Source organism: Megascapheus bottae, chromosome 4, assembly GCF_031878675.1.
Source record: "Megascapheus bottae isolate mThoBot1 chromosome 4, mThoBot2.hap1, whole genome shotgun sequence".
NCBI lineage: Eukaryota > Metazoa > Chordata > Mammalia > Rodentia > Geomyidae > Megascapheus > Megascapheus bottae.
The window spans coordinates 54,166,678-54,191,818 of record NC_143512.1 but is presented as its reverse complement, the minus strand read 5'-3'; the positions used below and the strand labels follow the sequence as shown (position 1 = coordinate 54,191,818).

Genomic DNA, 25,141 nt, shown 5'->3' with positions numbered 1-25,141 from the left:
ACCTCCATCATCAGATCCCAGCCTCCTGAGTAGGAACATAATGTAGCAGGAAAATTTCTTAGGAAAAGAATACACTCAGGCTGGGAACAGTAGCTTAGTGCTAGAGTGCTTGCCTAACATACATGAAGCCCTGGGTTCAATTCCTCAGTACATTAAACAGAAAAAGCCAGTAGTAGGGTTGTGGCTCACGTGGTAGAGTGCTAGCCTTGAGCAAAAAAAGTTCAAGTACAGAGTCAAGACCTGACCTCAAGCCCCAGGGCTATCAAAACAAACAACAAAAACAAAAACCGCACCACATCTAATAGTCTGAAATCTGTTCTGTGAGAATGGCTATGACTTTCACAGAGGTATGTTAACTTAAGTATGAGGGGACTTTGAGCATTTAGTCCCTTCCCTAAACCACTCATGGATCTTAAGGGTGTGAAGGTTTACTTGGTTGATTAGACTTCTATCTAGGGCATGGATTACTGATTTCTGAAGTTTTGGACTTATTCCTTGACCTAACTTAGTTTGGAATGATGCTTATTACTAATGAGAAGGTACTCAAAACCCTGGCCTTATGATACTCCTTGACTTCAGTGGGTTAGTCTGGCTGAAAAACCTAATTACAGCGTTCTCCTATGCAGTCCTTCTGATCCCACCCTCCACTTTAGGTTTCCTTTGTATTTCCTCTGGGCTGCTAAGTATCATATTTCCATACTTGACATGATTAATTTAGAGCCTATCACTTATAACTTCATCTAGGCTTTTAATTTCTTTTGGTGGTTGGGGAGGTAATGGGATTTGAACTTAGGACTTCAAGTTTGGTTAGGTTGATTTTACACCACTTGAGAAGTGTGTGTAAGCATGTATAACAAAAGTTTATTGTACATAAGTTTTCTCCATTTCATTATTATTTTTTCAATTTTGTAATGGCTTTGGTCATATGAAAGGCTCAAATTTGTTTTGATCAAATTATCTTCCTCCCCCCCCCCCCCGTGCTTCCTGGTTTGACATTATGCTTAGGAATAACACAAATTCTCTTCTAGTGTGTTGCTTGTATAGATGCAAAGTGATGTGGAAGGATGCATGTTACAACTTTGTACCTGGTACAGCTAGATAGAGTGGTTAACTTCCACGCTGGGCAGCATTAAAAACTGCAATTGGAACCAGTTTTCCTATGTGCAAGAAGCAGAGAGCCGAATAATTTTTAATTTTTCTTCGCTAATCTCCTCCCCTTCCCTCTCCCTGAATACCTGGCTATTTTTTCTTCTTCCCAGAACGCCAGATTCCTAACAGGGTTCAAACTGAGTTTCAAGGGCTCACAACGAAGAGGAACTGAATACCGTGACTTTTTTTTAAACGATAATAAATCTTTTGGGTTGCGGGGAGCGCGAGACCGCTGCTGAAACAGTTCGCCTTGGCTCGTAGCGCTGGGAAGTGCAGGGGCCGGGCTGATCTGCAGCCGCCGCGGGGACTCGGGGCTCAGCCCCGGCGCGCCCCGCGCCGTCGCCCCCCGGCCCGGGTCCGTGCGGCCGCGGCCTGACACGTTCCGGGTTTGCATACGTTGCTGCCTGTACCGCTCCCCGGCGCCCAATGGTGCTGGGCCGCTGCCCAGCCGGCTCTCCGCCCGCCTGTGCACAGGCGACGGGCGCGGGTCTCCGATTCCTCAGGAGCCGGAGCTGCGGCCGGGCTGTGCGGAGCTTCGCGCCCGGGAGGACGCCGCGGCACGCGCCGCACCCCGCGACGGTCGCCCGCACCCCGCGACGGTCGCCCGCACCGCGCTCCCCGGCGCCCAACCGGAGGCCCCCACCGTCCGGGGCTCCGAGCGGAACCCGGCGGGGGAGGGGCGGGAGGAGTGGCTTCTCTGGGAGCGGCGGGGAATTCCCCCTTCCACCGAACGTTCCCGATTGTTCACCAGCTTCACGTCAGCAGCAGGGGGTAATCCCCGACTCCAGCTGCTCCTGACGTCACCACGTGGAGCCACCGCCCCCCGCGCGTCCTCGGCTTCCGAGCTTCCCAGAGGCCCCGCCTCCAGGCGTGGCCACGCCCCTTTCCTCGTCCCCCGCCGCCGACGTAGAAGGCGGAGCTTCTCTGACCGGGGCGTGAGCAGTTGCTTGGGCCAGAAGGTTCTCCGGTGGAGGCGCTCCTCCTGCTGCCCCGCCCAGTAGGTTCGTTCTCACTGTTTTTTCCACACCCGTTCTCCCTCCTCGGTCTCCTCGCCCCGCCTTCCCTCCTCTACTCAACCCCTCTAGTTTCTTCCCCGCCTCACCACTTTCCCACGATCTCGCGAGACTTGGCCCAGAACATTGCGGATCGGGTCGGCGCCATTTTGGGACTGAGACTGGTTGTGGGGGAGGGAAAAGCGGCAAAAGGGGATTATTCAAAGTACCGAAAACCTCCTCCCGGGATCGCGCGCAACGGCACCCCCAGGCCAGGGGCACCTCTGGTGGGGCGGAAGGTAACGACGGCCTCCGAGCTCCTCGCCGGAGTCCGGGAGCGGGCGGTGGGGGGGCTCCCGTGTCGGCGTTGGGGCTTGAGGGGTCGGGAGCGGCGTTGGCGGCGCGAGGTGCGAGGCTGTCGGCCGGCGGGGGGGGGGGGCGTCGGGGCGCTCGGAGCGGCGGGGCGGGAGGCGCGGGGAGGCCGCCCCTCGGCTTGGACTCGGCCCGGCGCGGCGGAGGTGGCGGTTGCGGGGAGGGCGCGGGCGGCTGCGCCCCGGCGGCCGTGGGGGGGTGGTGTCTGGCGGAGGCCGGGAGCGGGCCGGGCGCCCTCCGGGGCTCGGGCTGGTCTCACAGGCCTCTCGCACGCGCCCGCCGCCTGGGCCGCCGCCCCCCCCTCCCCGCCCGGGCTGAGGGGAGTCGAGGCCGACTCGGGGCCTTCGGTTGCTAGCTCGGCGGCCGACGCTCCCGCTCTCCCCGCCTGCGCCGCGCGTCGCGGCCGGTGCCTCCTAGCCCCTCAGTGCCGGGCGGGGGGGTCTGAGGGGACTCGCTCCTTCCTTTCGGGGAGCCAGCCATTCTTCCCGTGTGGTTTCCGAGGAGGGCCCGGTTCCTCCCACACCCTCCGTTTTGGAGAAACCTGTTTTCTTCAAGGAAATGGGAACCTGCACCTTGTCTCTCCCCTCGCTGCCTTCGGGGGCGGGGAAGTGTGGCCCTCGGGTGATTTTCACAGATGTTCCGGCCCCGCTCCTCGCCCCCCACCTCTCCGGTCTTAATTCGGACGGAGCGTCTCTGGTATTTTCTCTCGTTCTCGCTCTCTTTAAGTTGTGTGCTCCGTACCCAGCACACCTGTCCTGTTTGTTTTCCTTCGGAACGTTGGACCGAGTTAGGGGCGATCTTTTCGAAAGATCGCGTGCCAGCTTCAGTCATTTACTCAGAAAAGTTCAGTTTTGCTCGTGTAATCTTTCTGTGGTAGGTCCACCTCCTGTTCCCAGTTGAAAGCAGTGTTTGTCCTGCACGTTAGCATCGCCCAGCTGTTTTCCGCCCCTCCACTCCGAGGTCTTCATTTAGCAGACTTGTGATCGAATGCTTGTTTGGACACAAACAAACTCTTTTCTAGGCTCAGTAAGCTTGATAATTCAGAAGAGAATTTCCAGAGGTTGACCTTCCAAGGTGGGGGGGTTGATATTTTAGCTTAAAATCAAAACTCTCTGTAATACAAGTTTTGTTTTGTTCTGTTTTCTGTAACTTTTACAGGTGATTGAATTATTCAGATAAGAAGATCATCTTCTAGGTTTTGTGTAAAAGGCCCCGGATATTTCAAGTGGCCATTTTGGAATTACAATGTTTTTGGATAATTTTGCCCCAGAAGTTTAATAAAAATTGGCAAGAACCATCTCTGAAGTGAAATTGATAGTAGTGAACAAATTCAACAAGCTACTTAAAGAAACCCAGTCATTTCTTCATTATTTTGGTTCACATGGATTATATAACTGGTTAAAGTTTTTCAGCTGGTGGTATTTTTTTTGTCCCTCCCCCTCCCCTTTAACTGTTCTTCAGCCCAGACTGTGAGATGTTTGATGTGTGTATTGAGTAGATTCAGCATTTTCAAATTACTTGTTTATTGCTGAAGTTTCATGGCAGTTTATTTTTACCTTTATTGAAAGTTTTAGGAATTTTTGACTTTAGCCCTTTTTATGTCACAATGGGACAACTTTTCTAAATGAAGACATTGAAAGAATACAGAGTTTTTTTCTTTCTAACTTTTATTTACATGGAAATTTAAGATGTTACAGTTTTGCACCAGCATGGTAGTGTTGAGATAGCTATTTGTATATGCTGGTGTTGAGAAATATTCCTCAGATGTGAAATTTTCTTTTTTATTTCTGCTTCTTGGCTCATAAATTGGATATTTTCATCTGGAGTGGATAAGTACAACAGTGAAAAGTACATGGAATAATAAAAGAAGACTTTGTTCTAAAACCCAAGGAACTTGGCTAATTCTGGAGATAGCCATATGAAAACTTTAAAACAGAAGTATGGGTAGCTGACTTGAAAAACTCTTATGTCAAATAGTCATAGGTTAAGTATCTTCAAAGAACTTGGATATTTCAGAGGATACAAAATCAAAAAACAAACTGGAAAACATAAAGATAATAGAGAAAACAACACCTTCCTGTGCAGTCCTGTTGGAATTTGTAAGTACTGTATGGTGAGCAAATCAAATCTTCATTTGTAACCAATGAGAATCAGATTTAACCCATTATTCTTGGAAACCTTTCAGTTTCTTGCAGTAGTATTGCTTGGCTTTAGTTTCCTGGAAAGTCTGAAAATAATCATTAACCATAGTTTGAGTAAACTGCAATGCAGAAAAAAGAATTTTAAGGCTTAAGAATATTTCAAATTTGGAACAGTTCTAAGTTGCAAGTTTTTTTTTTACTTTTAAAGGAAAAAGCTCAGTATCTTGTAGTGTTACTTTAGGCTTTATAGGTTCATATGATGGTTAAATATTTCACTTTTTTTTTTAACTTTAAAAACTTTTTTGGGGGGCTGGGAGTTTGGCCTAGTGGTAGAGTGCCTAGCATTAGCATGCATGAAGTTCCGGGTTTGATTTCCCTGTACCACATACACAGAAAAAGCCAGAAATGGTGCTGTGGCTCAAGTGGTAGAGTGCTAGCCTTGAGAAAGCCCAAGGACAGTGTTCAGGCCCTGAGTTCAAGCCCCAGGACTGGTAAAACAAACAAAATAAAGTAAAACAAAACAAACAAAAAACCCCCCCTTTTTTTTTATAATAAAAGTGGTGTAGAGAAGGATTACGGTTACATGAGTCAAGTAAAGAGTAATTTTTTTACTCCTAGTTTGATTTACATTTTAAATGTATGCACCTTGATTGCAGTTTGTCTTCTAAAATGTGTGTGTAGAATGTGTTGCACATACAGGATTCAGGTTTGGATTATGCAGTTCTTTACAGGACTTTATTTTTAAACTGATTGTTTTTTGAAAAAAGTTTAAAATCACAGCCTACTCTAACCTAGAAATTAAGTTTTGAAACAGAAGTGGTTTTGCATTTCAAGTTGTTTTTTTTTTTTTTTGCCTGCCCTGGGGCTTGAACTCGGGGACTAGGCACTGCCCTTGGACACTTTTTGCTCAAGGCTAGCACTCTGCCACTTGAGCCACAGTACCACTACTGGCTTTTCTATGTATGTGGTACCTAGGAATTGAACCCTGGTCTTCGTGCATGCTAGGCAAACACTACCTCTAGGCCAAACTCCTGGCCCACTTTTTTTTTCTTCTGTCAGGCATGTTATGCTGACAAGTTTATAAGCTATGTGTTCTTTGTTAATGTATGAACTGTTGTAGTAGAAATCTATTTGACAAATGGGAAACTTACCTCATAATGATACTTGTGTATTTGCAGGATTGAATGTTTTAGTTGCCATTAGTTACGTACGTAGGTACGTGTGTATGTATGTATGTCTGTCTGTATGTATGTATGTATTTTCTGCCAGTCCTGGGTCTGGAACTCAGGGCCTGAGCACTGTCTTTGGGCTTTCTCAAGGCTAGAGCTCTACCACTTGAGCCTCAGCACCATTTCCGGCTTTTTGTTCCCCTGTGTATATGGTATCAAATCGAACCCAGGTCTTCATGCATGCTAGGCAAGCACTCTGCCACTAGGCCAGGAGTCTTATTTTTAGAATACACTAATAATACACTAATTTTAAATAATACACTAATATTTTAAGCAGTACGTAGACAAATGTACCAATGTGGCTAAATTTAGATTTTATTTCATCTAATTATCTTTTTAAGATATGTTTTGACCGCTTTTTGCAAGATGACTTATTAGTCAGTTCATTGATTGTAGACAGCTTTTTTACTCACCTGTTGAATTCTGTTTATTTACTTAGAGCAAAAGAAGTATTAAAAGAATCTTAAGTAATCATGTAGTCATATTTAGACTTATTTTCTGCTCTAAAATTGAGATGAGAGCATTTAGCATATTCTCTGGTGTAACAAGCTAAAGTTATATTTTCTGTGTTAGATTAGTTTGTAGTATTTTTATTTTTTGTTCATTACTGAGACAGGCTACCCTTAAAGCAGCTATGCTGGCCTTTGGTACAACTCAACCATATAATGTAGGTTGGCCTCAGTCTCTTTAAGTGCTGGGATGAATAGGATTATACTAATAATTCATTTGTAGAGTATACAAATTGGTGAGAACATTCTATTCTCCTCCACTTGGGAGAGCCTATATTTTATGCATTTCATTTTATTGATTTACTGACTTTTCAAGCTACTTGTGTAAGTATTCTTTAATGTGACTAAGAAATGAGTCTGGAATTGCATGACTTTTATTCATAAAGAAGCACATAGCATTTATCCTATTGCTGTTTTTCCAAATAGTTGGAGGTTAAATTACTCCAGAAACCACAGTTTTTAATACTTTACTGATTTTAATGTTTGTGAACTTTCCTTACAGCAACAGTGCAAGGACAGATTTACTTCACCTGAATGTTTTGAGTTTTTTTTTTTCATATTTTACTTTCTGGACATTAAAGTACCCCTTATTACTTTTATACTTAGAGTAGTTTAGGACTGCTTCTCTTCCTATCTTTTCCTGATTATTTTCCCCCTTGTCTAAATTCTAGGCATAAAAATAATCATCATGGCTAACATTTATAGATGATGGTACTGTCATATGTTTTGTGTATTTTACATGATTTACTTTGTGTGTGTTCCTGTCATGCTGTCCTCTGTGTGTGTGTGTTTGTGTGTGTCCATCCGTGGGCGTGTGTCTGCTTGCCTGCATGCTTGTGTGCATGCCTTCTGGTACCCAGGCTTAAACTCATGGCCTCAAACCCTGGAAATTAACTTCTTCACTCAACAGTGATCCTGTACAACTCAAGCCACACCTACACTTCCTTCACTTTGCCTGCTAATTGTGGATAAATGTCTTTGGGATTGTCTGTGCAGTTGTCTTCCTGGGCCAGCTTCTATCCTTGTTCCTTAAATCTCAGTTCCCAGTTCTCTGAGTAGCTAGGATTAAAGGTGTAAATCAGTAGCATCTGGTTTACATGGAATATCTTTTTTTTTGGAGCAGGGGTCTTGAGGCTTGAACTCTGGGCCTGGGGCACTGTCCCTGAGCTCTTCAGCTCTAGGCTGCCGCCCTACCCTTGAGCCACAGCCCCACTTCCAGTTTTTTGGTGGTTAATTGGAGATAATCTCACTGCCTTTAGTGCCTGGGCTGGCTTTGAACCTCAGATCTCAGCCTCCTGAGTAGCTAGGATTACAGGCATGAGCCACTGTGCCTGCTGGCTTACACAGACTATCTTAATAGTATATATAATTGTGCATAATATTTTATATATTACTAATACAAGTAATACTGTACCACATTGTTATCAATACTAATGGTATTAAATGTTAATCTTAATTTTATTAATACTACTAATACCTTAATTAACATAGGTAAAGGAAACAAGATTGGGGGAAGCTGTGACTGGGAAAGTTACTCAGAATTGGAATCTTCACTGAATCCCTTAGCAGTCTGAACCTATAAAGTTGATGCATATTGGTCTCCCACACTCTGCTTTTTGTGGGTGTCTGTGAGTGATACTAGGGATGAGCCTCGCTCATCATAGTAGGCAAGCTCTTACCTACTCAACAGTACCACAGTTCAGTTTACTCTTAGTGACAAATATCATGCTGTCTCTGCCTTAAAATTTTTTAAAAAAAAATTGGTCTTATAAGGATGCACAGAGGGAGGGGCCAGGAGTTTTACCTAGTGGTAGATTGCTTACCTAGCATGCGCAAAGACCAGGGCTCGATTCTTCAGTACCACATAAATAACTGGAAGTAGTGCTGTGGCTCAAGTGGTAGAGCTCTAGCCTTGAGAAAGCCCAAGGACAGTGCTCAGGTCTTGAGTTCAAGCCCCAGGGCTGGCCAAAAAAAAGAACAAAAAAAAGATCTACAATTACATAAGTCAAGTAAAAAGTACATTTCTGGGGCTGGGAGTTTGGCCTAGTGGTAGAGTACTTGCCTAGCGTGCATGAGGGCCCTGGATTCCAATTCCTTATCAGTACCACATACATAGAAAAAAGCTGCAAGTGGTGCTGGGGCTCAAATGGTAGAGCTCTAACTTTGAGAAAAGTCTAAGGACAGTGCTCAGGCCCTGAGTTCAAGCCCCATGACTGGCAAAAAAAAACAAAAACAACCCCAAAACCCCCCCCAAAAAACAAAAAATATTTCTTTTTGGACAGTTGTCCCAAAATTTTCCCTCTGCCTTCTTATGGATATTCATTTTATTTGAACATTATTGTTGATATTTTTGTTTTCTAATGGTTCTCTTTAGTTAATGATTACATACTATTATTCCATCTTAGAGGTGCTAACAGGAATAGAAGCTGCTCTTAGTTTTGCTATTTGCTATTAGGGTGATAATTTTGGCTGCTAAAAACTAAAATGTAGTTTTGAATTATATATGAATCTTCCTTATCTGTAGTTTCTTGTCACAGCTATGGAGCTAAATGCACATTAGTTGTACTTTTTCTCTGCTTTTCAACTGAAATTTTTACTTAATGGGTTTTTATATTTAAAGCTATTGATATATTAAAATCGAGGAAAGGAAGAATAGCAGGAAAAATAGCATAGCAAATTTGATCTCACTTTTTTTTGCCAGCCCTGGGGTTTGAACTCAGGGCCTGGGCACTGTCCTTGGGCACTTTTTGCTCAAGGCTACCACTCTGCCACTTGATCCACAGTGCCACTTCCTGCTTTTTCTGTATATGTGGTACTGAGGAATTGAACCCAGGGTTTTGTGTATGCTAGGTGAGCACTCTTAACACTAGGCCCAACTCCCAGCCCAAACATCAGTTTTTTTTTTTTTTTCTGGTCATGGGCCTTGGACTCTGGGCCTGGGTGCAGTCCCTGAGCTCTTCAGCTCAAGGCTACCTTCCTACCGCTGGGGCTGGGCATCACCTCGCCAGGCCAAACATCAATATTTTTTAAAATTTAGTTATGGAAATAATATGAAAGCTTTTGTTGTGATATATAATAAAGTCAATTTTTATTGCAAAATTAAAAATTTTGTTTGCATTTGAAATGCTAAACCATGTTTATTATAATCTCTTAAATTGTTTCTAATATTTCATTTATGGTAACCTAAAATTCTGAGACTTAGGATTCACAGCAAAAAAAGAAAGAATGTTGGGCTGGGTGAGGTGGCTCATATCTGTAAATCCTAGCTACACAGGAGGCTGAGATATGAGATGACAGTTTAAAACCAGCCTGTGCACTAAAGAACAGGAGACTCTTATCTCCAGTTAATCACTAGAAAACTGGAAGTAGGTTTGTGGCTCAAGGGCTAGGACGGTAACCTTGAGCAGTAGAGCTCACGGACAGCACCCAGCCCAGAGTTGAAGCCTCATGACCCACCAAAAAAAAAAAAATTGGTTGGAAAAGGGAGATATCACCTAATACTTTCCCTCCTCACTTTGTGTCAGAGGTTCTTTTTTATCTTTAGTGCTAATGGTCCCAGTACTTGAACTCAGTCCTGGGTGCTGTCTGCTTTTTTGTTTCCTCAAGGTCAGAGCTCTTAAGTTGAGCCACAGCTTTACTTGAAGCTTTAGGAGATAGTCCTTCACAAGAAGTGGTCATCCTTATAAATAGCTAACGTCTTTAGTCCACAGGTGAGCTATTACATACACTTAATTTTTTTGTTTTTTGCCAGTCCTGGGCTTCAGTTCACGGCCTGAGCATTGTCCTTGGATTTTCTCAAGGCTAGAGCTCTACCACTTGAGCCCCAGCACCACTTCCAGCTTTTATCTATGTATGTGATACTGAGGAATTGGAACCCAGGGCCCTCATGCATGCCAGGCAAGCACTCTACCACTAGGCCAAACTCCTGGCCTACATACACTTAATTTTAAAAAAATTTTATTACAGGAATTTTTTCATCCTCCCAGATTGACTTTAGAACCATCCCCATTTTCCCTTCTAACTTATCATTGAAAATGCTTTAAGAAACTCATCCCAAGACTAAATGATTTATCTAAGTTTTTTTTTTTCCATATATTTTTATTGTAATATCTAAGGTTTTAAGTAAGTGGTAGGACTAGAATTTACATCTGTCTCCCTTTCCCTAGAACTCTCTTCCTCTGTGTGTATATGTGTATGTACAGGGGCGTGTGTGTGCATGCGTTTATGTACTAGTAGAGGAGCTTGAACTCTGAACTTCTGTCAGGTGAACTATTCCTACAGTTCTAACTTTTGCTGATTATTGGGAGATAAGTATGTCCTGACTGGATTAGAAATTTGGTTCTCAGATTGGAGCCTTCTGAATAACCAAGATTATAGGTGTGAGGTTTGAGCCACTGGTGTGCTTTCTTATTTTATTCTTTTTGTGGTGATATATGCTTGCTATGCTATTCTACTGTTTGAGCCATGCCTCCAGCTTATTTTGCTCCTGCTATCTTTTTTTTTTTTTTTTAATTTCTTTCTTTCTTTCTTTTTTTTTTTTTGCCAGTCCTGGGCTTGGGCTCAGGGCTTGAGCACTGTCCTTGGACTTTCTCAAGGCTAGCACTCTACCACTTGAGCCTCAGCACCACTCTGGCTTTTTGCTATGTATGTGGGGTACCGAGGAATCGAACCCAGGCAAGCACTCTACCACTAGGCCAAACTCCCAGCCCCCCTCCTGCTATCTTTTGAGATAGGATTTCCCTTTTTGCCTGTTCTAACCCAGGCTGTGATTCTCCTATTTATGCTTCCTGCTCTAGTTCTCATGACATAGTTGGGTCTTTTCAGTTGAGATTGAAGAAAGATTTTTATTATTATTAGAGAGGTGATGTACAGATGGGTTACAGTAATATAAATCAGATAATTGGTACATTTCTTTTTGGATATTCTATAATTCATTTTCAGCATAGGATATATTATCTAGGGAGTAGCACTACTGCACACCCTTGGTTTCCATTTTTCTGTGCTTTTCCTTGAGATGGTTTTTATGAACTGTTCAATATAATTTTGAAATGGCATAAGTTTTGTAGATCTGTCAACAGGGTAATCAGTACATTTATCTCATTATTCAGTATTTGAAATGGGGGTTGAGGGGAGATTAAGTGGAAGAAAACACGGGAAGGGGTAGCCATGTCCAACAAGAAATGTACTCACTACCTGACAATAAAATTTAAAAAGTGAGAAGTGCACAGGAACTGAATTTTAAATTATAAATAGTTAAAAAAATATTTTAGGGCTGGGAGTTTGGCCTGGTTGTGGAATGCTTGCCTAGCATGCATGGAAACCTGGGTTTGATACCTTGGTACCACATACATGGAAAAAAGCTGGAAATGGTGCTGAGGCTCAAGCGGTTAGAGCTCTAGCCTTGAGAATGCCCAAGGACAGTGCTCAGGTCCTGAGCTCAAGCCCAAAACTGAGGGGGAAAATATTTGAGCCGAGCATGGTGGCTCATGCCTGTAATCTTAGCTATTCAAGCTGCTGAGGTCTGGGGGTTTAAAGCCAGCCCAGGCACTAAAGTCCATGAGACCTTTAACCCGAGTTAATCACCAGAAAAGAGAAGTGGTGCTGTGGTTCCAGGGGTAGGGCGGTAGCCTTGAGCTGAAGAGCTCAGGGACCAGTGCCCAGGCCTAGAGTTCAAGCCCCAGGACCAACATACATACATACAGACAGACATACAGACATACATAGATGTAAATATTTGAGTCAGGGTTTCTCTACCAGCCTGGCCTTGAACTTAATGGTCCTCTTGCTTTAGCTTCTTAAAAGCAAGGAATTATATAGTTGGTTACTTAAAATTTACTATTACTTTTATTTAGTACAAGAATTTGAGTATACCAATGATCTACACTTCTCCCACTCAAGGCTGATAAGGTTGGCCTTCTACCACTTGCCATCCCTTTTGCCTTTTGGAGATATTTTCTCTTGGATTTGTCTGCCCAGGCTGGCTTCTATCCTCCATCCTCAGGTTTCAGCCTCCTGGGTAGTTAGGATTATAGGAGTGAGCCACCAGTGGCAGGGTTTTCCCTCTCCCCCTCCCCCTTCCTTTGAGATTGAGACTGTGTTGTCCAGGTTGGTATTGAACTACTGGCCTTGAATGGCCCTCCCAGTGCAACAATCTATATGCTAAGACTGCAGTGATACTGTGTGCTTAAAGTCCACTAGGGCTCGAACTAAGGGCCTAGGCACGTTCCCTGAGCTTGTTTGCTCAAGGCTAGTGATCTGCCACTTGAGCTGCAGCTCTGCTTCTGGGTTTTTGGTACTAATTGGAGTTAAGAGTCTCATTGACATTTCTGTCTTGGCTGGCTTCAAATGGTGATCTTTAGCTCTCAGCCTTCTGTGTAGCTAGGATTACAAATGTGAGCCACCTGTGGCTGGTTTATTACTTAATTCTTAGTCTATCAAAAAGTTCCTTACAAGGTTATTGCTAGAATGAGGCAAAATTTCAAATCAAAATGCTATGAAATTGTAGAGTGATGGCTACATAGATGGTAGTGGTTGACCAAATGATTGTATATTAGGGAACATAGATAAATGTGAAATGAAGGGGACAGAGTTGATCAGAAATGAGATATATTTAGATTGCATTTTATGACACTTTTAAAGTTATTAATGTATTGAAGGTGTAAAACATACTTACATAGTCTGAGATATGGCAGTACAGCTTTAAATGGTATCTTATTTAAATTTGAAGTTCAGATATCTAAAGGGAAAACTGCTCTTCTTTTCCAGCCTCATACTTATCCTAAGTGTTTTTATAGTCTACTTCATCAAGGTAAAACACCTGGAAATCATCTTTGTATTCTTTCTTCCCCCATCTAAATTTGTCATCTCCTGGGGCTTGAACTTTTGGCCTGGTTGTTGTGCCTGAGTTCCTCAGCTCAGGGCTACCACCCTACCCCTTGAGCCACCAAAAAAAGAAAAAAAAAATTGTCTCAGGGGCTTTAGTTTCGGGGCTGGTTTTGAACCTTGATCCTCAGATCTCAGCCTCCTGAGTAGCTAAAATTACAGGTTCAGTGTAAATGTACATTAATAGATGTTTCATATAATTGATTCTTTTTGTTTTTTTTGGCACTATCCTTAGAACTTTTTGCTCAAGGCTAGTGCTTTGCCATTTGAGCCGCAGCACCACTTCTGGCTTTTTCTGTGTATATGGTACTGAGCAATCAAACCCAGGGCTTCATGCATCCTAGGCGAGCACTCTACCACTAGGCCACACTCTTGGCCCATAATTGAGTCTTTATGTGATCTTTTGTTTCTCTTATACTTAGTGTGTTTTCCAGGTTTGTACTCATAATGTATGTCAGTACTTAATTACTTTTTATATTTGATATTCCATTGTATACATGTATAATACATATATGCCTAATTTTGTTTACTCATTTGCCTATTTATGAGCATTTGGAATAATTCTGTCTTCTAATATCCTTGATAGAGCTGCCACGATTATGACCATAAGTATTTTAAATGTCTGTTTTCAGTCATTCAGAGTATATTGCTAATAAAGATCTTGTTGGATCATAGGTTAATTCTATTTTCAACTTTATGAAGAGAGTTGCCAAACTAAATTGTTTACAGTAGTTGTACCTTTGATCCTCACATCAACTACACAAGGTTCTGGGTCGTCTTTTCCTGTCCCCCTGTACCTCTTATTTCTCCTGTGCTTCCCTATCCCCACCCTCTAGTCATGGGGCTTAAACTCAGAGCCTGGCACTGTCCTTGAGATCTTTTCCCTTTATTGAGCTAGTGCTAGATAGAGCTTTTTTTTTCTTTTTCCCCCCAGTGCCCTCAGGGATTGGGCACTGTCCTTGGGCTTTCCTCAAAGCTAGCACTCTACCACTTGAACCACAGCACCACTAGATAAAGCTTTGAGTCACACTGTCACTTCTGATTTTTCTGATGGCAATGGATATGGTTTTGATTTGCATTTTACTAATGTCTAATGGTATTGGATATATTTTATGTGCTTACTGGTTATTTGTAGATATGAGAGAAATACCTTGTAAGATCTTTTGTTTATTTGTAAAAGGGATTGTTTTTTGCTGATGGTGTAAGATTTTTTTATACATTTTTTTAGATCAGGCCTTATTAGATATGATATGCATGTATTTTCCATTGTTTCTGTTGTTTTCACCTCATGTATATCCCTCCTTTCTGGAAAGTAAACTCAAGACTTCACACATACTAGACAGGCACTTAGTACTGAGTCATCTTCTCTGAATCAGTTGATCTTGTTTTCATCCCTCACCCTCCTTTCCTATTTCTCCCCTACTCACTCCATCTGTCATTTTCTTTTTTTGTGATTCTGGGTTTTGAACTCAAGGTCTTGCTTGTATAAGGCTTTCTATCATTGAGTCACACATCAGTTGCCCTGGATAACGTTCTTTGTACGGAAGTTTATTGTTCACAAAATCCAATTTATGCCTCTCCCACACCTCTCCCCATCATTCCTGATTTTAATATAAATTTCTGAGAATCTCTTGCTATATCCAGGGCTATAAATTTTTTTTTTCTTTTTTGCCAGTCCTGGGGCTTGAAATCAGCCATTGATTTGATTACTCTGCTTTTTAAAAGGCTGGTGTGTTAGCTTGTACCTATAATTCTAGCATTCTGGAGGCAATGAGGGGATTGTGAATTTGAATCCAGTCTGAGCTGCATGGTAAGATTCTGCTGTGACTCCTTCCTCCCCAAATAATAAACAGACAAAAAGCTAGCTAAGGTGCTGGTGGGATCTTAGATTTGAAGCCAATCCTTATCAGAAAAGTCCAAGATACTGAAAAAAAAATAAAAGAAAAAACAAATTTGAGTCAGAGGCATAGTGCAAGTAGTAGAATATCAGGTTTTGTTGAAACTAAATCATTTGATAAGGAATCAAAAGGCCCATTCATTTTGTATTCTGTGCATTATACCAGTCATAGGAGCAGTTGAGTTTTGGAAAAATTTTGCAAAAGAAGTTTATTCATGAGGTAGCCAAATTTGAGGATATAGAAAAATATAATCTCCCTCCCTGGTGTGATGAGTTTAGGGTACTTATGGGGAAAACAAAAACAAAAACCACAATGGTCTCAGATATATGGAAAAGTGATAGGTGGTAAGGCAAAGTGAAAATAATTGGTGGAGTGTACATATATAATCAGACTTCATGGTTTTCCATAGAATTAAGTACAGAAAATGTTGGTAGTTGTAGGAGGCTCCAAGGGTGGAAATTTGGGCCTTCTGATGTCAGGATACTTGTAGGCTCAAGTGAAAGGTCAGTGATCTCAACTGGTTAGAGCTATCTCCAGGTTCCTGAAAAAGGTTTAGGCAACTGTTCCCTTCCATACTGGTATGTCAGAGGAATAATTACCTATGGAACAAAGTTAATGAGAGTGTGTTCCTTAGGTATAAGGGGACCTTAAAAATGGGTGGTAAGCTGGGCGGGGAGGCTCATGCCTTGTAATCTCAGGAGGCTGAGATCTGAAGATTGTGATTCAAAGCCAGCCTGGGGACTTTAGTGCCTATGAGCCTCCAATTAACCACCAGAAAACTGAAGTAGCGCTGTGGCTCAAGGGGTAGAGCAATAGCCTTGAGCTCAAGAGCTTAGGAATACCACCCAGGTCCAAAATTTAAGACTCACAACTGACCCCCCCCCCCCAACAAAAAAAATGGGTGGTAGACACAAATGCCAGAGGGTTTGTTTTCTGCTTGGTATCATGGCCTTAGTCATATTTCAGATTGCATTTGTGCTCTGTAGTTAAAATTGCTTCCCATGGGTAGACACTTGATTATATTTGTTTGATAAGTTATATTGCCAGGCACGGATGTCTCATGCCTGTAATTCTAGCTGCTGAGGAGCCTGAGATCTGAGGATTGAGGTTCTAAGCCAGGGTAGGAAAGTCAGTGAGGTTCTTTTTTTGCTCATAAAGGGTTTTATTTGAATGCAATCATTTTTATTACAAATACCATTTATGATAAGAGAACAGTAGAGTTTAATGCCTCAGTGGTGTATTTCATTTGCATAAAATAAAATTCTCCCTTGGATAGTCAGTTTTGTTTTTTTTTTTTTTGGTGGGTCATGGGGCCTGAACTTGGCCTGGGTGCTGTTATTGAGCTCTTCAGCTCCAGGCTACTTCCCTACCCTGGAGCCAAGCCCCACTTACCATTTTCTAGAGGTTAGTTGGAGATGAGTCTCAGGTTCTTTTGTGCCCAGGCTGGCTATGCACCTCCATTCTTAGATCTCAGCCTCCCGAGTAGTTAGGATTAGTGAGCCACCTTGCCCAGCTCAGTGAGATTCTTATTTCCTGTTAACTTATCAACAAGCTGCAAGTAGAGGTGTGGCTCAAGTGGTAGTGTTAGCCTTGAGCAAAAGCTCAAGCGAAAGCATCAAGACGCTGAATTCAAGCCTCAGTTCAAGCCTTGGGACCAGCATCTCCCCCACAAAATCTTTATTGAAGTGTACTTTTCAAAAGAAACCTAAGTTCTAAGCTGATAAACTTTGTAAAATGTCACCAAGTGAGATATTGCCCCATTACTCCCCTTACCCCAAATTCCTTCTCTTACAATCAGTCATTTATTCCTGTACCCTCTATAGCTGACCTTTTAAATTATTGCCTCTTGTAGATCTTTATTCTGTGAAAAGACAAATTTTACAAACTTGAGGATTGTAATTGTATTCTAGGGTTCTGCAGCATGTCTTTATGGGCTGAGTAAGTTGGCACAAAATAATTGATAAACAGATTGGTCATTGCAAATCTTAAAGGGGATAGTGATGTTTGAAGGTGGGGTAAGGATTAAGGCAGAGGGAAGTTCATTATCTTGTTGATTTAGAAATGCTCTTGGTAAATTTTGCTAGAGGCCAAATAACAACTTAGCTACAGTTTGATAGTATGGACCTTAAGTGTAGATGGTTCCATTTTGATTTTTAATATTGTTGAGGCCTACTGTAAAAGCTTAATCTAAAGCCATGTATCTTGTATAAAGTTATTTAAATTTTTTTATGTTAATATAAAGGTGACGTACAAAGGGATTATAGTTATGTAAGTTAGGTAATGGGTGTATTTCCTTTTGGACACTGTCACCCCTTCCCTCTCTATTTTTGTGCCAGTTCTGGGTCTTGAACTCAGGGCCTGTCCCAGGGTTTTTTTTCACAAGGCTAGAGCCCTGCTTCTGGCTTTTTGGTGGGTGATTGGAGGTAAGAGTCACAGACTAAACTGTCTGGGTTGGCTTTAAATTGCAGTCTTCATATCTTAGCCTCCTGAGTAGTGGGTGTGAGCCACCAGCACCTGAGATAATCAAAGTATAAATAAGAAATCTTAGGGTAGTAGGATCATTGTAATTTAAAGGTTAGGAGCTCCAGGTCTAATTCCTTCCATTTTATGTGACAGGGACTTGCCATGAGGTGTTGAAGCCTTGTTTCATTGAGTTGGAGAGACTGGACCTAAATGGCGCAGCATGACTTTGCTCCAGCCTGGCTTAATTTTCCTACTCCACCATCATCAACAAAGGTATTCTTTTCTTCACCTGTCTTTCTGTCTGTCTCTTGATCATGTTGTATGCGTATGTAACCAGTATGTGAAGTCTTGGGCTGGAACTGTAGCTCATTGGCAAAGTACTTACCTATCAAGTACAAAGCCAGCACAGGAGGAGGTTAAACAGAGCAGACAATTGCTTTCCAGAGTATGTTTATGCCCAAGTTATTTCATACTTAAATTATAGGTTTTATTACTTAAAAAGGTTTCAGAGGGGCCTAGAGTGTGACCTAGTGGTAGAATGCTTCCCTAGCATGCACAAAGCCCTGGGTTTAATTCCTCAGAACCACACAAACAGGAAAAGCAAGATATGGTGCTGTGGCTTCAAGTGGTGATAGTTTTGAGCAAAAAAAGCCCAAGGACAGTGCATAGGACCTGAGTTTAAGCCCCGGGATTGGCGGAAAAAAAAGTTTTCAGAATACTACTAACATTTTCTTTCCAAGATTATCTTTTGTTAGTAGTCAAGGTTCCATACATTTTAATTCTAACCAGTTAGATACTTTGAACTTAAAACATCTTTTTCCTGTTCTTTAAAATTTATCTTAATAAAATACTCCCTGCCATTGTTTTATTGATTTGTCCTGCTTAGTAGTGTATGATATCAGAGCATACTGGTATTGTCTGTCTGTCTATCTATCTAGCTATATCTAATTTATCATCTTACCCCTCTGTCTATCTTATCTACCTACCTAGCACATACCTATTCTACTCTCTGTCTATTGTCATCTATCTGAGAGTACTGGGGATTGAACTCAGTACCTGGAGACTTGTTAACAGCTTGTACTCTACCATTTGAGCCACACCTCACAGGTCTACAGTGTTCTTTAAAGTTTTCTAAGTACTTTGCTAAATAATCTTTTGGGCATAATTCCATGAATGTGATTTAGAGTTCTAGTTCATGCTATGCTCATTTTAAATGTTGATCACATTTATCCATAAAGGGAAAGTGAAATAATTGCTTTCCAGAGTTTTAAAGGGCATGGGCCTCATCCAGGAATGGTGTTTTCATTTTATCTAGGTTCTCTTTATCTTTTCCTGATCTCAGTAAAGCTATCTGCCTCTTTGGTATCATAACCTGTGTGTTAGATTCCATTAATTGCAGATTGATTGTTATATTATTTTCATCTATACCCTAAGGTAAAAATTGTCCCTTGTTCTAATCCAGTTTAATTAGTGTAGTTTTTGAGACTATGTTTTGAGAAGTGGTTCTTTTTTTGGCCAGTTTGGGGCTTGAACTTAGGGACTGAGCACTGTCCTTGGTATTTCTCAAGGTTAGCACTCCAGTGCTTAAGCCACAGCACCACTTCTGGCTTTTCCTGTGTATGTGTTACCAGGAAATCGAACTCAAGGCTTTATGCACGTTAGGCAAGCACTTGTATTTCCATTTTCTATATATTGTATTGAAAGGGGCTTATTCCTTAAATTATTTTACAGAATCCTAGAATGGGTCCTGTGGATATTTCACAGAATATCATGTGCATTCTTTGCTTCTAGTCCAGATTCATACTAATTAGCTATGTGGGAAGTTGTGGGGAGAGCACAGAATCAGAGGAAAAAAGATGAAAAAGTGCAATAGGGGGGTGCACTGGCTTCAGTGGACATTGATGAAAGTAAATTATGTAACATGTGGGTGCCAGGGAATGAGAGAGAATGAGGGAATAGGTGACACCATGAAAAAGGAAATTGTACTTATTACCTGTAAAGGTAACCGTGCTGTATATCACCTCTAAAAGTAAAGGAGAAAAGGACTTACTTTGATTTTTACGGGATCCTATGATATAAAGCGCATCCCTAAAAATTATTGGACCTGGAAAGTGGAGCTGCATACCTTTAAGAACAATCGTTTAATTATTTTGTGGTTTTTCAAAATTTATAAAGGTTATAAAGGTAATGTACAGAGTAGTTACAGTTATACTTAAGTCAGATAAAGAGAGGACAGTGTTACCCCCTTTGTGCTTCTAATTAAAAAAACCTTTGCAATAATAATACTACATGAAAAACTGTAAGTATAATGAACTAGAGAATTCAAGAGTAATTATTTAAAATCGGTGTCCTTTATTTTAGTGTTAAATTGGGGCACTCTACCACTAAGCCATATTTCCAGTCCCAATCTATGAAATTTTTTTTTTTTTTTGCCAGTTCTGGGTTTTGAACTCAGGGCCTAAACACTGTCCTTGGACTTTCTCAAGGCTAGAGCTCTACCACTTGAGTCACAGCACCACTTCTGGCCTTTTTTTTTCCTATGTATCTGGTACCAAGGAATTAACCCCCCCCCCCCTTTTTTTTTTTTGAACTCAGGGCTGAGCATTGTTCTTGGGCTTTCTCAAGGCTAGAGAGCTCTACCACTTGAGCCACAACAGGCCTTTTTCTGTGTATGTGGTATTGAGGAATGGAACCCAGCACTTTACCATTGGGTCAAAGTCCTGGTCAGATTTTTTTTGGTGAGTCATGGGGCTTAAACTGTCCTGGCAGTTGTCCCTAAGCTCTTCAGATTGAGATACCAGCCTACCCCTGGGCCTGGGTGTTGTCCCTAAGCTCTTCAGCTCAGGGCTACCCCTCTACCCTTTAGCCAAGCTCCACTTCCCATTTTCTTGAGGTTAACTGGAGATAAGCGTGAGATAAGAGTCTCAGGTCTTTTTGTGCCCCTAGCTTGAACCTTGATCATATCTCAACCTCCTGAGTAGCTAGGATTACTGACAGAGCCTGGGCCAACCTGTCTGAATTTTTTTTTTTTTTGCCAGTCCTGGGCTTGAGCTCAGGGCCTGAGCGCTGTCCTTGGACTTTCTCAAGGCTAGCACTCTACCACTTGAGCCTCAGCACCATTTCCGGCTTTTGTCTATGTATGTGGTACCAAGGAATCGAACCCGGGTCTTCATGCATGCTAGGCAAGCACTTTAACCACTAGGCCAAACTCCCGGCCCTAATTTTTTTTTTTTTTAAATGAACATATTATCTCCAGAAAGTGGTTGTCAATCTAAACTGTGTGTGTGTGTGTTTTAGTGACGGTTATGTATATTTGCTGTTTGAAATTTTTAAACTAGTATTTGGAATTCCTTTTTTTCCTTGGCTCAAGTAGTTTTGACACATGCTTTTGTGGGGGTGGGGTTGATTGTGGGACTTGAACTCTATCCCTAAGCTCTTCATCTCAAGGCTAGTGCTCTACCAATCTGAGCCACAGTACCACTTCTGTTTTTTTTGGTGGTTAATTGGAAGTAAGAGTCTCAGAGTTTCTTGCCCTGGCTGGCTCTCAGTTCTCAGATTTCAGCTAGAATTACAGCCACCAGTGCACTGAGCAGAAAGTGCTTGCTTAGTGATACTTTATTGTATCTTCTCTGTACCTTACTTTATATCTTTTCAAATCACCAGTCCCATGTTCCTGTTAGTAATTAGCTGCCTGTTCTCGGCTGGAGACTTGCTTGCTTGTATCATTACTCCTTTTTTGTCTTGAATACATGAAAAAGATAATAGTTACTCTTGTCTTCTCTAGTTCAGTGTGATGATCTTTTTTCTTTTTCGGTTTGGAAACATGATATATTATACAAGATTGAAAATTTTTTCAGAACTGTGGTTCTGTGATTTTCTTAGCTGTATAGAATTTTAGCCCCATCATGTGGTGAAATTTTAAACTGCATCTGGCTGATTATGGAATAAGCAGGTTGATTTTGAACTGTTGATAACGCATGGTGAAAGTAACACTTACGTGTTTTGTATACATGTGGATATGCCTAAAGTAAAAGTTCCATCTTGGGCTGGGAGTTTGGCCTAGTGGTAGAGTGCTTGCCTAGCATGCATGAAGACCCAGGTTTGATTCCTCAGTACCACATACATAGAAAAAAAAAAAAAAGCTAGAAGTGGTGCTGTGGCTCAAGTGGTAGAGCTCTAGACTTGAGAAAGCCAAGGACAGTGCTCAGGGCTTGAGCTCAAGCCCCAGAGCTGGCGAATATATACATATATATATATATATTTTTAAAAAGCTCCATCTCCCTTTGTACATTAATATTTGGCTTTGTAGTCTCTCTTTTATCCCATCAAAAGTGGCACTTGTGACCAGTTGGGTTCATCCTCCATTAGTAGGTCTTTGGCTTGCAGCCTGAAAAGTAAAATTTTAAAATTACTGTCCCAATACTCAAATACTTACAAATACAAGACTTGTTTTAAATTTTTTTCACACCCATTGTTTTGAATTTAGGGGAGTTAAGTAGTAATCCCCATGAACAGGCGTGTTCTTTTAGTAGCATTTCATTCCCTTCAATGAAGAAAGAACATCTCAGGCATGTGATATTGCAAGGGTAGATTATGTAGCCAGTGGTAGAGTGCTTTCCTTGCCTATCATTTATATAGTCCTGGGGTTAGTCTCCAATACTGCATGAAAATATGTTAAGGTTGGACTGAAGATGTGGTTTAAGTGGTAGAGTACAAACTGTAAGCATAAAAGTGAAGCTGAGTTCAGGTCTGCGTCCAAAAGGGAAAAAAAAAGATAAAATGGGTAATGGGAAGTAAAAATAGAAGGTAGGAGGTTTTTTTTTTTTCCTTTTTAATTAAGCAAAGCAAAATAAATGGTATTGAAATTCTGCTAATGTATTTGTGTGTGTGCGTGCATGTGTGCGTGTGTGTGTATGTATGTGCCTTTGAGCCGAGTATATATGTGTACATGCATGTAAGTGTGCACAAAGTTCTGGGGTTTGAACTCAGGACCTGGTCATTGTTCCAAGGTTTTCTTTTTTTCCTCTGAGACTGGGACTAAAACTCAAAACGAGATGTTTTCCCCTCCTTGGCTGGTGCTTTACCAATTGAGGCATGCCTCAACCCTCTGAATTTTTTTTTCTTTTTTTGCTAAAGGCTAGTACTCTACCACTTGAACCACAAGTCCACATCCAGCTTTTGGGTGGTTAATCTAAGAGTTTCATAGACTATTCTGCCCTGGCTGGCTTTAAATAATGATCTTCAGACTTCAGTCTCCTTGAATAGCTAGTACTGCATGCATGAGCCACTATTGCTGAATGGACTGTGAGTGTTTTTATATTTTGTAGTTATTTCTTGGCTAGATAGGATGTATCAGCATTTCTTTGGGGAAAGATGGGGGAATACAAGGTTTCCTTATGTCCCCCAGTCTGGATTCAAACGTATATTCTTCCTTACTCAGTGTCTTAAGAGCAGAGCTGAGATTAAGGTGTATACCACAACAGACCACATTTTATTTGTCCATTCAGGGTTAGATTGTTTTTCACTTTTGACTTAAACTAGTACAGAGTACTGCATTGAATAGTTGTGCAATATCTTTTTTTTTTTTTTTTTTTTTTTTTTTGGGCCAGTCCTGGGCCTTGAGCTCAGGGCCTGAGCACTATCCTTGGGCTTTCTCAAAGCTAGCACTCTACCACTTGAGCCACAGCACTGCTTCTGGCTTTTTTCTATGTGTGTGGTACTGAGGAATTAAACCTTGGGTCTTCATGCATGTTAGGTAAGCACTCTACCACTATGCCAAACTCCCAGCGCCTAGTTTTGCGGTATCTTGTATGTATGTATAAGAATTACATTGGCCACTCCAAATTTGCAGAAACTGATTTCGTGGGTCTCTGGCAGGGCTCCAGAATCTTAACAAACTTCCAAGTGGTGTTGAATCTGTCTGTCTGTATAGACCATATATTGAATAGCAAGTTTGTAAATAAGCTATAGTTTATAAGTGAAAAAAAATTACTGAGACTTTCTTTCCTATGTGGTCTAACTTATATTCCTGTATGCTGTGTATAAATATTCTTTTCATACTATTAAAAATGTGTCAGATTATCAGAATACACACAGACATGCACATTTCTTTTTTATGTTGGTCCTGGGACTTGAACTCTGGGCCGGGGCATTGTCCTTGAGCTCTTTAGCTCAAGGCTACCACTTTGAGCCACAGCTCCACTTCCAATTTTTTCGTGGTTAATTGGAGATAAATGTCTTATAGACTTAAGTGCCCGGGCTGGCTTTGGGCTGACTTTAAACCATGATCCTCAGATTTCAGCCTCCTGAGATTAGGATTAGGATTGTAGGTATGAGCTACCAGTGCCCAGCTAGAATTGACATTTTTGCTATGAAATATATAGCTTAACTGTTTTCTTGGATATTGGGTTTACAAACTTTTTTTTTCTTTTGCCTTTTCCTAATTGGAGATAAGAGTCTCCCTGGGCTGGCTTTGAATCACAGTCCTCAGATCTCAGCCTCCTGGGTAGAATTACAGGCATGAGCCACCAGTGCCTGACTCTGTAATGCACACATGTGCGCGCGTGCGTGCGCATGCCTGCGTGCGTGTTGTGGGGCTTGAACTTTGGGCCTGGGCCACTATCCCTGAGTCACCACGCCTGGCTTCTTGGTTTTAGTTTTAGGTGCAAATGCTAGGGCTGGAACTCAGGTCTTCACTCTCAAGATTGGCTTTCTTGCTCATGGTTAGTGTTACACCACTTGAGCCACACGTTTAGTTTTACTTCAAGGCTAACCTTTCCAGACTTCAGCTTCCTGAATAGCTAGGATTGTTGTGGATTCTATTGGAAATTTTCTGTTAATCTTGACTTGGATGAATTAAGAAGCTAAATTAATGAGCAGTGTGCTACAAAAAAAACAGTTGTAACCTTGATTGCTGTAAAAGCTCCTCAAGTGTCTGAAGAAGCATGGCATTCAGAGTGAAGTTAGAGTCTTACTAGTCTACATGTTTAAATCCAGATTAAGGGACTGCTGTTGATGACAGGCATCAGTCATAGCACTGTAATATGTGGACACAGTGCTATGTCCACATATTTTTTTTCTTAATTTAAAAATGGGTAAGAGTGATAACATTTATCTCTAGCTGTTGTTTAATTCAGAAAGTAGTGTTCTAGAGTTTAATATACCAATTGTTCACCTTCCTTTCTGTAAATCAGACTAAGGCATTCTCTAGATTCTCGGCTTACAGTCTTGAAAGTAGTTTATACTAAGCAAAATAGCTATGATTTCAGTTTTGGGGGAAAAATCATCCTACTTGCACTTAGACTTTCTGTCCAGAGGAGTAGAATGTCAGACAGAGAATATTAGTAACTAGTTCACAAGGGCTCATTAAATCTTTAGCTTTGATTAACATGAATACTGTCACAGAGGGCTAGGGGATTAGATGAGATAATAAAAATGCTCAGAACCATGTCAGTTAAAGAGAATTCAGTGACCAACTCAGTAAGTTTGAGTTCCTTAGATTGCCAT

The 25,141-nt window shown here is 41.6% G+C and overlaps 1 protein-coding gene across 4 annotated transcripts in view; it reads left to right on the top strand.

The window, feature by feature from the left end:
• Nucleotides 1–2,066: 2,066 nt before the first annotated feature.
• Gpbp1 (GC-rich promoter binding protein 1) overlaps nt 2,067–25,141 on the top strand; it is a 56,146-nt gene continuing 33,071 nt past the window's right edge. For 2 of the 4 annotated variants that reach the window (XM_090331922.1, XM_090331919.1), the window contains exons 1-3: nt 2,281–2,440; nt 3,672–4,612; nt 17,789–17,908. In XM_090331922.1, coding sequence (XP_090188048.1) covers nt 17,846–17,908 — 63 coding nt within the window. In that variant the 5' untranslated portion in view covers nt 2,281–2,440; nt 3,672–4,612; nt 17,789–17,845. Of the gene's footprint in view, nt 2,151–2,280; nt 2,441–2,974; nt 3,210–3,671; nt 4,613–17,788; nt 17,909–25,141 lie in introns of those variants that run through there. The other 2 variants (XM_090331921.1, XM_090331920.1) reach the window with 2 other exon arrangements.